The following is a 13,644-nucleotide window of genomic DNA, read 5'->3' as shown; positions in this document are numbered from 1 at the left end:
TACTTTATGATTAGGGCTGCCAGGTGCTGGAATGGGCTCCCAAGGGAGTTTTCAAGAGGAGGTTGGATAGATATCTGGCTGGGGTATTATGATCCCAGCACTTGTTCCTGCCCAGGGCAGGGGGTCGGACTTGATGATCTGTTTAGGTCCCTTCTGACCCTAGAAACTATGAAACAGCTTTAAATGTTTTTTCTGCATGTCTCGAGGTACCAGCATGGCTCATGAATGCTGTGATGCTGGGGCTGATGGAGCATCCCACAGGAGTGTGGGGCAGACCCCACCATGTGCTCAGCGGTGAACCTGGAAGTGGACCAGAAGTACTTCTGGGCCCACTGGGGAGCGTGCAGGGGGGCCCCCATGCCCCCACAACTTGATGATTGGCTGTGGGAGCACCCCGGGTACCCCCCAGACCCAGGAGGCACCAGTTGCAGAGCCATGGAGTGGGGGGGGGGGGGGGCTCCATGCACCCCAGCATTAACGAGCCACCTGCTATCTTGAGGTATGTAGAAAAAACATTTAAAGCTGTGTCTATGTCTGAATTGCCGAATCTTTCCGAATCTCTTCGAATCAATTCAGAGGGTTCTGATTCGATTTGGACAGATTAAAGGGTCCTCTGATTTGATTCGGATTTAGAGATTCGGCTACTGAATCGGGCTGAATTGAATCAGGGACCGAAGCTTCACACAGCCCTACATATAATCAATGGGTGCTTGTACACATGATGAAAATTGCCCTTTTTTCCAGTTTAATTGCATCATACATTACACGTACAGGTTTTTTGTGACTTAAATGAGCCCCAACTAACCCAAATTCTTAACAGAATTCGGATTTAGATTTGTCAGTCTAAGATATGGGAAACCTTGATTTAAGTAAGAGATAAAGTTATACTGTTTTGACCAAAGAAAATATTTTCTGATCAACAGCAGAAGTAAATCTTGTTGAATTTTTCCTGTTTTGTGTTAAATGTTTTGTAAATCTCTGGGACAAGCTTTCTTCAAATTCAGTTAATGAGCCAATGGCCACACCAAGAGATATAGAGAGGTTAGGTCCAGATGAAGACATTGCCCATTGTCCTGGGAAACCATGCTTGTAGATATATGGTAATGTTACCGGGGGATGTATAGAAGCTTTCTACAAATCTAGTTTCTACAAATCTAGTGTAGGTCAGTGATAAAATGTTACAGCATAGTATCATCACTCCCAGAGACAAGGGTGTGAGAAACACATCCGCTAGAGATCATGATCTCTAGCTCTCTTTGGAGCAGAAGTTTTGACACTTTTGTGTTCTTTTTCATGATGAACAACCCTATGCATTGGGAACTGTTTCAGGAAAAATTTGAATAGCAGAACCTATGACTTATGGTCACAGAAAAACTGCCAGCATAATCAATGCATCAGTATATTCTGTATATGTAGCAGACAGAGAGATGATTGTAACTAGTGTGAGATACACTCATTCTATAGATGAATGGCCTGTTCAGCAGAGTAGAGCTGATTCCTCCTTGTCTGTTTACATAAAACTATTGTCTGTCATAACTTGAAATGACAGAAACTGATTTATGACAGTTGACATGCCATCAAACCTGCTTTGGAGTAAAAAAAAAACAAAATGTTTGTAGAGATGAGAAATGCTCCTATCAATTTTGTGTGTTGAACTGGCACTATTAAGGCTTTCTTTTTGTTGGCTGCAAACCTCAAAGTTAAATCCCCTGGTGTGCTAAACTGCATTGCCAAACATGATGGAATCAAAGTAATGAATTAAAAGGTGGCAGCATGGAGGAGACAAGGCTGACAAGGTTGTTACTGAGAGCTGACAACTAATTTGAGAGTCCTATCTCTGGTTCTGAGAGCCCAAAGGGGAAGGTACCATGCATTCTATCTTGAAGGCACTTTGTGACTGACTCTTTGTATTAGGCTCTCTATGGGTCTGCAAACAGAAATTCGGAGATGTTAGGGAGAGGTTAGATCACATTAAAAATAGCCACCTGATCTAACTTAGTTCACCCAGGTGCTGACCTTACATTAGTTAGGTGGATCTACATGCAAACCATATAGAAAATCAGGACAGTTAGATCAGTCTAAAAATGGCTGAACCTAAGTGAACTATACCTCTGAGGTGGTCTAACTTAGCTCAGGTCCATTGAGATTAATCTAACTGAACTTCTGTACAATTCCAGTGCAGCCCCAGGGTTGGGAAAACCCAGCCACTGGTCCCAACTCCAGAGCTGGACTTTCCTACCCTCTCCCTGGCCTTGGGCTATTTTTAGGCCCACCCCTTGCCCCACTCCCAGACGGACTGTCCCACAGACCAGCCAGCCCCACCTCCAGTCCACCAAACCCACCATCCCACAAGCTGGTTTTATCAGCATTTGCTGATGCCAGGAGCTGAGAAAGTAAGTCAGGGTGTGGGGAGGGGCAGGAGGGATGGGGAATTAGGTTTGCCAGAGGGGTTATTTGTCTGGGGGTGTGGGGCTCAGGGGCTAAAAATAGCCCCTGCTCCTGGCGGGTAGGGAAGACAGCCCCCCCCCATCCCTCCAAGCCTCCTCTGCAGACCCTGAGAGCCCCTCAATCCTGCCAAACCCTTCCAGACCCCCGCAACCCCACACAGACCCTGTCTGACCCCACTCCGATCCCCTGATGCCCCTGTGGACCCTACCTGCCCCCTCCAATCTCCCTTTAGAGCCTGCTTGCCCACCCAGTCTCCCCAACCTCCTTGTTAACCCCCCCCCTTCAGACTTGCTTTAGGTCAGGTGGCTATTTTTAACTCAAGCTATTTTCTGCCTAACCTCCCGAAATGTCTGTATGTATGCAGCAAACAGACCTAGAGCCACCTTTAGTTAGTGGCAAGAAGAGAGGTTTCCCGCCCCCTGTTTAAAAAAATATTAAGCAAAGTTCCCGGAACTTAAATCCATACCTGTGTGCCTAAAAAGATTGGTACTGAGTTTTACTTTTTGGCTGATAAAGATACTCTGAAAGCAACAGCAACTAACAAGTATCCTGATGAAGAAGACATGGAAGGAAAGAGAGCCAGTGCCTCCTGAGGCACTTAGTGGAAGATTACTCATAGCCAGAAGGACCTGGTTTGCTCAGATTGGAAGGATGTCTCACTGATTTTTCCATAACAAAAATTGTCCATAAGGATATTCCATACGTGAGTTTCCCTCATTTCAGATTTCATTCAGAAAACCAACAAATGGGACATTTCCTTGTGATCTGCCCCTCACTGAAACAAACAAATCCTGATTGCCTGCCAGTGAGGAGAGACAGCTACAATGAGCACAGTTTACACCTCAGAGATTTTTGTTCAGCCACTAAGGTGAAAAAAATGTTCACTCAAACTGAAATCTACTAAAACTACTAACTCAACTACTCACTTGATTTAAAAATATACACTAAACTAATGGGATTACTGCATAAGAAAAGTTTATATTTATGGGTTGCAAATACAAATGTTAGGAACACTGAGCTCTTGGGCCTGTCTTGCAGTAATGGGGGACAAGAAGCAACTGAGGGACTCTTAACCAAGCTTCACCTTTTATAATCTTGGCATTGGCCAAAGGGCAGTGCTAAGCCAAAGATCCTCATCTTGAGTGCAAGCTGTTCATGTTCATTAAGAGTGGAAGAGACAATAATTGCAAGAAAAAAAACACATTTTCTAAATGTTGCAAGTTGCAGCTGAGAATCCAAGTTATATTTTAAAAGCTCAATGTCTTCTTTCTACGTTTTGGCAAGGACTGTGCTGTTCTGTTATCCCATCCTGACAACATCCTGTGGTATGAGCACAGCGTCATAAATCCTGCACACTGATACAGCTTAAATTGGCATCCTGGTAAACAGTGAATGTGTGTATTGCCAGGAAACAGACTCAATGTAGTACACTGCAATGAATCCAAACAATTAACGCATGACATCCAGTCCATTGAATGTTCTGCCTGCTGTTGTCTGCATGCCCCTTCACATTATTTACAGATGTCAATTAACATTTGGTAGCAGGCACTTTTTGCTCTTTGGCCCTCTGCTTACTTTATGTTGATTTCCTGATCAATTACTGCTAAATGGGTTTCTCTCATTTGTAGCAGAGTGGACAGCACTTACTTTTAAAGCAATAAATAAAATACAAGAGAATCTCTCTGTACACGATACCTTCCTAAAAGCAACTGCTAATTATTATATATCAGAACTGTCCAACTGACAGCTTAAATTGCAACTTTTACTCTGCTACTGCTCCCCTCATTGCTCTGGCTGCAACAACAGCAGCTGGGTGCTCTAGGCTCCTTCTCCCTCTGGCTTCCATTTCTGCCCCTGTCCCTGTCCCAGGAGGTGGGGCAGGGAGGTACGACCTGTAGTATGGGGCAAGTCCACAGCCCAGGATGCCTAAATGGCGTGGTGCAGCAGAAAAGCTTGTGACTGGGATGCTAAGGATAAGTTGGGGTATCTGGGCATATGGTGTGATAGTGAGGTACAGGGAGCAACAGCAGGGTCAGGGGTAGGGTGCATAGTGCAACAGGGATGTGCCCGGGTGCACAGTGCAGCAGCAGCCAGACATGCAGCTCCTGGGGCCCATGGCCCTTCCTGGTGCAGCTTCTGCTAGTGTGGCCCAAGGGGCATGCAGCCCCTGACCACTTATAAGTTAGCTCTACTTTATATAATATATATATTATATTAATATATTCCTATAAATAACTGATAAGAGTATGGATCATTAACAGGAATGCTTCTCTTTCCACAGAATTGTAATAGTGAGGAGGATTCCGCTGCATTTCCATACTCTCCTTACCATTCTTACTGTTTCCTAAGAAGTTCTCCGTATAAACTTTCTGAGTTTTTTAAGAACAAAGTATACAGCTGCTCTTTTCTATTGGAGACTGTCAACAGCAAAATCACAGTTCTAAGGTCTCTAAGTTTGCAATTTCCTAACCAAAACTGAAAGACACATCTCTGAATTCTAGCAATCTTAACTAAGCAGCATTGGCTTGCATTCTGTAAGCTTGTGAGGAGTGCACAAGACACCTGATACCCGGTCTTGCCCCTTCCCTATGCAGTCATATTCCCTATGCTTCCTCTGGAAGCAGAGATGTTCCTTATGCTTCCTCCCCATTTCATAATCTACATGCACAGTGTCCATTGGAACAGGTGGCTGTGATCGATGTGAGTGTTTGTATGTGTGCAATTGTCAGCCTTTTCCTTCCATCTGCATCTCTTGTTTCAAGCCTTTGTGTGCATGACCAAGGGAAGGGGAACAGCTCATAAAGCATGAAAGTCCCTGGAGTGCTATAACTGAGCATGAATTCTGGATATCTAGGCAATTAAGTGGTTTCTATGACTTCTAAAAAAAGGTCTGTTTTTATTTACAAAAAAGCATCTTTATTCACTTTGCCAGTGTAGCATGCACATACAGGAACTCCTCACTTATCGTCATCCCGGTTAACGTTGTTTCATTATTAGGTCGCTGATTTATTAGAGAACATACTTGTTTAAAGTCACACAATGTTTGGTTATACCATTGTCTGGCCGCCACCTGCTAGTTGGTAACTACTGTGACGTAATGATTCATGTCATTGTTTCACTTAAAGTCACATTTTTCAAGAGCATAATTATGATGTTAAGCAAGGAGTAGCTGTAGTATAAATGCTGAATCAAGATTTTTATCAAAGTATTCAGGTATTTTAAAAAATATTTCTGGAGTATGTTTTCAATCTAGTACACAACAGTACTCTCAGCGGTTCTCCCTCTACTTTTAAGTTCCATGAGGTGCCCATGATACAAGGTTCTGAGTATTTTGAACTACTTGATATTGTGCATAGTATAACATAGCCAATCATGCAAAGTGACAAATATAAATTGCTGAAAATTGGGGTTTAAATGCAAGTGGCTTAATAGTGCCTTAAAAGCAGTGACCATGAAGTTCAAAAGGTTACCTCACAGCAAGTAATAACATCTTCAGGAGAAAATGTAATGTGGAACTGGAAACAGTTTCTTGGGCCACCAGGTCCAGGTCCTTGTGTCTGCAGTCAACTGCTATTCAAGAATTCTGCAAAACTGCCAGGGAGAAATACTCCAAAAGCTTCAACTTTTGCTGGGATTCCAAACCTCCTGCACATATAGTAATTTGACATAGTCCTGTAACTTTCAGATAAAAATGAAAGATGGGTCTCTCTTAATAGCACAAGTTTAACTCCACATAATTCCAGGACAAATCTGGTAATGAGATTATTGTCTAAATGTATGCATCTCTGAGCCAGTGGCATAGTATGATACATACTTTCACTTAGGAAAATGTTCATCAAGAAGAAGGAATCAGACTGGCTAAGCTGACTAAGCCTCACTGCAATAGCCAAGGCAGGAAGTGAAATATTGGGGAGGTGCTGCCTCTAGGATTGTTGGAAAAATTCAGATGTCCTCAGCTGGTCCACAGTGGCATCAGTAAGTCAGGTATTTGGTGAGTGCTTCTCTTAGGTCCATGACTACACTTCATTTTTTGTGGAGTGGAATGTTTTAAGTGGTGATTAGCATTAGTGCTATCATGGTTGTGACAAAGAGTTCAGTTAAAGAATTACTACGGTTAATTATTTGTAGTTATTATTTGTATTCCAGTAACACCTATAATGCACAAGGCACTGTCCACCCGCACAGGAAAACATTGTCCCTCTCTGGAAGAGCTCACAATTTAAGAAAATCAGCTAAACTCTGTAACGTCCTGGCCAAGTTCTGATCTATGAAATAATATAAAGCATCAAAACTATCAAATCAGTATCTAGATAGAAGCATGATAAATCTAAGTTCAGATAAGTCATATATTTTAACTAGTACACAGTTAGAAAGGGAAGCTACAGACCTGTGCTCTATTAAGGAGGTAAAATCGTTATTCCAGCTGGGATTTTCACAGGACCCAAAAGGAACAAAGCAATTTCCTTTTGCTTCCTTCTAGTTACCCTGGAAAATCCCAGTCTACAGCAATAACATTTGGTATAATTATTGCAAGACCATAGGAAAACAAATCCTTTCCAGGAATGTGATGGCCAAAACCAAAGAAATTAATAAGCAATAAATATGTGCTTCTTAGAGGCATTTGGAACGTCTGTCTAATATAAAGCTTGTATTTTTGTAACCCGCAAATGTAACGTGTAACTGTTTGTGGAACTGACTAGGCCTCAAAGACAAAGCTATAGCTGTGAAATTAGCTAACCTAATAGTTCTTTCTTACACAGAATTTAGCCTTGATGATGATAATAACTGGATTCAACTGCCTAGCTTATCCAGCACATTCCAGGAAAGGACATCTCAAAAAGGCATAGTCAGAGAGTTCTAGAGGGGCTGGATTTAGGCGGGGTAATGTTAATTTTAAACCTGAAGATGCAGTGTTGCAATTTGCTTATTGGATAAACCCAAGTCTGGGTAGTAACCTTTTATAATAATTTTAATACCTTTTAATCCCATAGGGTAATAGCTATAAAACAAGATTGTGAATAGCCCTAGGGCCAGAAAATTAGCATAGGACTAGATATAAAAAGTGTGTGCATCAGGTGACCAACAGGAAAAAAGAGGGAACAGGATGGAAATTGCTGTTCCAAGCCCAGACTCCAGACTCCCGGTGTGAGTGAGGATCGGATCCTGCTCAAGGGACCTTCCCCAGTAATCCTTCGGACAGCATTGATCGGGGACGCCTGACTTCACTGGAATCACCTGGCGCATACCTGGCATTGAGGGACTGCTGGTAAGTTGCCAACCCATGTCCGTCTATTTGTTGTTTTAAACAGCCCAAGGGCTGATATTCTCGCAGTGCCTAGCTGGCCTGCGACAGATTGATCTATTTATCTGTTATTGTCTGTTATTATTTACTATTAGCTCTTTAATACTGCATTATCTGCTTATTGCATTTATTTCTCTGTTAACTGTTGTGTGTGTGTAAGCTATAATAAATTTGCCATTGTTTTACTCCCAACTCTGCCTCCTTGATCCCGAACCAAATAGCCGAGTGGCTAAATTGATATACTCACAGTGCCCAGCTGGCCTGTGACACAGGAATGAGGAAATAAATAGAGAGGTGGAAGCAAAAGAGAGCACATGATGTGAGCATGAACAACGTTAGATAGTTTATGGGATTTGGGATAATGCAGCTAGGAAAGTTCAGAATGATACAGGCAGCAATGAAGACAAACTATGCTCCTAGAAAGGGTGACAGTGATTGTATAGACAACAAGAGAAACATTTAGAAGCAACAGTTAATCCTTCACCTTCAGGTGGTGCAGATTAGCATTTCATTGTAAGAAATATTTTGGGGAGCCATTCCTACACTGTCAGTCTGTTTTAGTCTGTTTTATTGTCATTCAAAAGTGTCATCTCTGTCTGGATACTCTTGTCACATAAATATGCTACTTACTCCCTCATGCGTTTCAGCTTGGTCTCAGCCATGGTGTTGTTGATCACTCTGAATCCCTGGGGCACTACTGGAGCCACTCTGATGACAGTCCCAGTGCCTACAAATCAATGCAGAGATGCACAACCTTATTCACCTTTATCTCATCGGTGCTACTGCAGATTCAAGGGCAACCAGAAAAAGGGAGGCAATTCACCTTTATCACAAGGCAGGCAATGCCACAGTAATTAAAAATGAATTATTAAATGAACATTAAAATAACTCATTTCTGAAAGACAAGCAGATTTGCAGATTAAAAGTACAAGAAGTAGTGCAGTTATTTCATTTAATGTAGTTTACACAAACTTCATATAAAAAGGGCTTTCACATGGGGAGATATTTGGACAGAGAAAAATATTAAACAAAAAATGTACTTTGGATTTGTTTTTCTCTTTATTTTCTTGCATTTATTTATAGAAATAGGATCTTTTTTCCTGACCATCAGGTTTCTCTTTTGGCTTGATTAGGTGGAAAACTGGCGATGTTGTGCTCATGGCACCATTCTGCTGTAGTGAATGAAGGGATTCGTAAGAGTTTACCAGAGATGCCATAAGGCTTAATTAGTTAATATTTGCAAAGCACTATGACATCAATCTGGGGGAGCATAGAAATGTAAGGCTGAAAAGGAGCAAGCAGTCATCAAGTCCAATCCCCTGCTACCATCATAATCAACCATATACCCTTAATAAACGAATCAAGAGCCACCTTAAAAGTAGCTTTTAGGACCCAGACTAGTCCTATTGGAAGGCTGTGCCAGAATCTCACAGCTCTTATTCTAATTTTGAGGTTTAAATTTATTCTTAATAGCCATTTGGTTTTGTGCCTACACTGTCCTCTTTTAGCTTAACTATTTTTTTCCTCCCTAGTTATTACTCCCCTGCTATACTTATAGAACACACGTACATATCCTTTCAGCCTTTGTTCTGCTTATCTAAACAAAACAAGCCCTTTTAGTCTCTTCTTGCAAGATAGGCCGACTGTGTTATATAGGTATTACTACATATTCAGCACTTGTATTTCACTGCAGAAACAAAAAAATGTCGGCTGTAATGGAGCTATTTTTGTGTGAATGCAGAATGTAACAAATTCTTTCCTCAAATATACAAGCCTGGCTCTCATCAATTTTAACAGAAATCAAGTTTATGTATCCCAGATATTATGTATCCCAATCCCCCCATATTACTAAGTATACTGTTTTCTATTATGTGCGAGCTCATTGACTGAATTGGAATTACTTATGAAAGCAGTGTTTGTAGCATTCCTGAACAGGAATTGGGTATGGAGAAAGAACCAGGAGCTGCAAGACTGATGATCAGGAGATCTGAATTCCACTTCACTGATCTTGGCCCCAGCTCCCCTTGAGTCCTGAGCGATGGGCCAGGTCTCTTCCAGGGTCTAGGCTGGTGACCCCCTAGCAGTGGGGAACAACTGGTGCTCAACACAGGAGAAAAGCGCCCCTCCCCATGGCTGGTGCTCCCTGTGGCAGCTGTCCGGAGCCCACATGGAGCTGCCTGTGCCTACTCTCTGCTCTGTGATGCAGCGGAGAGGCAGGACAGCCCTGTGTGGGGTCTGGGCAGCTACAGCTGGAAGTGCCAACCACAGGGAGTGGGGGTGCGTTTTTACCCTGCGCTGAGCACCAATTTGTTCCCTGCCACTGCTGCTCAGCCCGGATAAGTGAGTGCAGGGCATGTGGGGTCTGGGCTGCTCGTGCTCATCCCCACCTGTACTGCGGGGCTGAGGCAGGTAGGACTGGGAGTAAGCGGGTGAATGGAAGCCAGTGGCAGCCAGACAGGAGCGCAGGGCCCATGCTGGAGGGGCCCAGAGCGGGGCAGCAGGAGCGTGGGGTCACAGCCAGCAGGGGCTCTATGGAGTTGGGCCAGCTCCCCTCTTTCTCTGCTGGCGCAGCCCAGCTCAGCTCCATAGACCTCTGCCAGCCCGTGTCCTGCTCTTCTGCCGCCCCACTCTGGGCCCTGGTAGTGCTGGCCCCGGGACACCAGCACAGGCCCTGCACTCCTGCATGCTGCTTGCTTCCACCCCCACTACCCCTGCCGTCACTTTCCCTACTTTCCTGCCCCTTCCCCCTGATCTTACCATGGTCCCAGGCCAGAAGGCCCTGATAGGCAGGGGCTTCTGGTTGGGGGGAGGGGCAAGGTGGACCTTGCTATTGCAGGAGCCTGCCATGGCTTCACCTGGGTCCTAGTGCCCCTGGCTCCTATCGTCTTTGACAGGCAGCAGAGGGCAGATTAATATTAATTTTATAAATGTTTTAGGGGCCCCACAACCTGGATAGAATGGCCTGGTGGGCTGGATTCAGCCCACAAGCCGTATTTTGCCCAGCCCTGTACTAGAGATACACTGTAAAAGTTGAGATTCAGACAGGTTGCAGCTATATTTGTAACAGTTTTCATGGTATTGGCCACTAAAATTGGACTATTACTGAACTGGAATGGAATCAGAAAAATATGTTTTGAAGTACTGTTCCAATTCACATTGTCTTCAGCATTAGAAAAATATCAATTTCATTAGAAAGATGAGACAATCATCTTCACCATCACTGGTGAAGGATCATCAGATTAGTAAAAATTATGGACTATTGAAGATGCTTAAGTAGAGAGTTAACAGCACATTCAGTTACTCAAAAACACTTTTACTCATCTGGTCATGATTAGCCAAAAAGTAGACTTGCTTCCCCTACTGCTGCTGATTGACACATGACTGGTACCTGAAGATTTACATGTAACAAGGTTTTGGTTTTGTGCATACAATTTAAAACAGTGATAGATCATTCACTTGTTTCTTGTTAATTAAAAATCTGCACCCTACTTCTAAAAGTAGTTATTTCCCTATACCAGTCCTTATAGAGGTCCAAAGGATGGCAGAACCACGTAAGTATATTCCTAGTTGCTTGGTCGACATGATGCAAGCACTTTGCACACGTGTCCATATCATCTGGAGAAGCGCAGGCTCAGGGGTGACTTGGTGGCAGCCTATAAATACATAAGGGGGATGCATCAGGATCTGGGGGAACACCTGTTCACCAGAGCACCCCAGGGGATGACAAGGTCCAACAGTCACAAACTCCTGCAAGACCATTTTTAGCTGGACATAAAGAAAAACTTCTTTACTGTCCAAGTCCGCAAGGCCTGGAACAAACTCCCCCTGGAGGTAGAGCCAATTGCAGATATTATTACATACATGATAGAGATGGTTTATTTGGTGGGACTCCTTTCTGTAAAACCAAAGCTCTCATACAGTACCAGGAGCCTTGGTGCTCCAAGTATCATATGAGTGCCATTGTTGCATTCCAAGTACAATCTCAAACTAATGTCCTAAGCACTTGTGGTTTAAAAGAATAAACAAATGGCATATTTTCTAGCACAAAACAGAATTAGCCTCTGTGTCCCAGCTAAAATCTTGCAAATAACAGTCTTACAGAATATATTCTTGTGGTAAAAGCTTAACGTATTCTCCATGCATTAGTTGCCTCAGCCTATTTATTGCTACAATACTTTAGCTTCTTTTGGTCTGACATTTCATTATTAAAGACATCCTTCTTGATTTCCTGGGAATTCAAGCTAAATCATTTTTATTTTGCCTTCTCTCCATATTGGCAGTTGGCCAAACAAAATTTATTCTCAAAACACAAACTAATATCTTCTTCTCCATTAAATATCATCCTTTGGGTATTGTGTAGCTTAGGCAACCACTTCACATTGTAGTGTCCTATAAAGGGGCATTTATATCTAAAAATAAGTTTTCAGTTAAAACAGTGGAGATCTTTTCCAGTGTTGGCATGACAATGTCCTCCAACTTTTACCAAGGTGATTCATAACCTATACTACTGGGTTTTTATATAATCAGATTTTCCTTTTAAGCAGTGATTTGATTAATATTATATTTTTCATTTTGTCCATCAATAAGTCAGGAAAAAAGTGGCTGTACTAAAGATAAATAAGTATGCAAATAGTTATTTGTCCTCTAATACTATGAAGTCAATACTGATTTGCTATATAATAATCAAATCAATCAATGACAAAGCTGACATTTCAAAACCGTAGGACAATCACTTTCTAAGTTTACTTAAGAGGTTATCTCCCCTGAAACCAGCCCAATGCTGCGATGGTCTGTAGGGGCTAAAAGGTGAAAGATCTTTTTGTTTTCGTGTCACACAGCAGGAGCCTCTGTGACTAATTCTCTCCCATTTCACTGGGTGGTAGGAACAGACAGCAGGATGTCCATTGTGCTAAATCCTCTGGTCCACATTTACCTATATTCATGTGTTTTTAGTTTGCAGTGAACATTAAAATCAGCTAGTTAGTCCTCCCATATAACAGCAAGTTTCACCCAATGATTTCTGCCTTCAGCCTAATATATTGGACTAGAGATGATTTTTTTTAGAATGGCCTCTGATCTTGATTTAAAAAGACCTTGAGTGTTGGAGGTATATCACAATTCAATTGCTGTCACTGAAAAAGTTGCACCTTATTTTTAGTTTGAAATTTTCTAGCTTCAACTTCTACTCACTGAATCTTGTTATCCCTTTGTCTGCAGGATTAGCAAAATCCTCAGGAAGCGATTACCTTTTTCTTCTGCAATTATTGATACAAAGTGATCACACAATGCCTCCAACCTCCTCCCTCTTTAATCTAAATAGATTAAACTCCCTCCATGTTTCACCATAAGCAGGTTTTCCAAATCCATTGATTTTTGTAGGTCTTTTCTGTCCCTGCTCTACTTTTTCAGTACACACTTTTCCTTCCTTTTTTTTCTATAGCATAGGCACAATGTTCTCTACTTTTTCAATACACATTTTCCCTTCCTTTTTCTTTCAATAGCACAGGCACAATGTTCCACCGTGTCCAGTCCCACTTTAAATCTACTCTTTAGGCAGCAATAAGGAAACCTAAAATGAGCATTGAATTTTACTGAATTATTACTAGGTTTACAAGAAAATCTCTTTGGGGGTAATCCTGATCTTACTGAAATCAAAGGGGTGTGGGGGGTTTACTTCCAAACAACCACAATTTCACCTTCTTAAACGACTCTGTAAGTCACCACTTTTGGTTCTTATACCCTGAAAGAGAGAAACATATTTATTGCATTATCACTGTCACTACCTTCCTCAGCTTAGAAAGGTATATAATAGTCAGGTGTTCTCTAAGAACTATGATATGCTCCATGGTATAGATTCATAGATTGCAAGGCTGGAAGGGACCTCAGAAGATCAT

At 42.3% G+C, this 13,644-nt stretch overlaps 1 protein-coding gene across 2 annotated transcripts in view; it reads right to left on the bottom strand.

Annotated features, from left to right (window-relative positions):
• NEK11 (NIMA related kinase 11) overlaps positions 1 to 13,644 on the bottom strand; it is a 223,175-nt gene that overhangs the window by 23,401 nt on the left and 186,130 nt on the right. For both annotated transcript variants that reach the window (XM_019508841.1, XM_019508840.1), the window contains exon 15: positions 8,381 to 8,477. In XM_019508841.1, coding sequence (XP_019364386.1) covers positions 8,381 to 8,477 — 97 coding nt within the window. The remainder of the gene's footprint in view (positions 1 to 8,380; positions 8,478 to 13,644) is intronic.

The sequence above is a fragment of the Gavialis gangeticus genome, unplaced genomic scaffold (assembly GCF_001723915.1).
Source record: "Gavialis gangeticus isolate Ggan-Ray unplaced genomic scaffold, GavGan_comp1, whole genome shotgun sequence".
NCBI classification, from domain to species: Eukaryota; Metazoa; Chordata; order Crocodylia; family Gavialidae; genus Gavialis; species Gavialis gangeticus.
The sequence above is the reverse complement of the archived record's forward strand: the minus strand, read 5'-3'. Positions and strand labels throughout refer to the sequence as shown.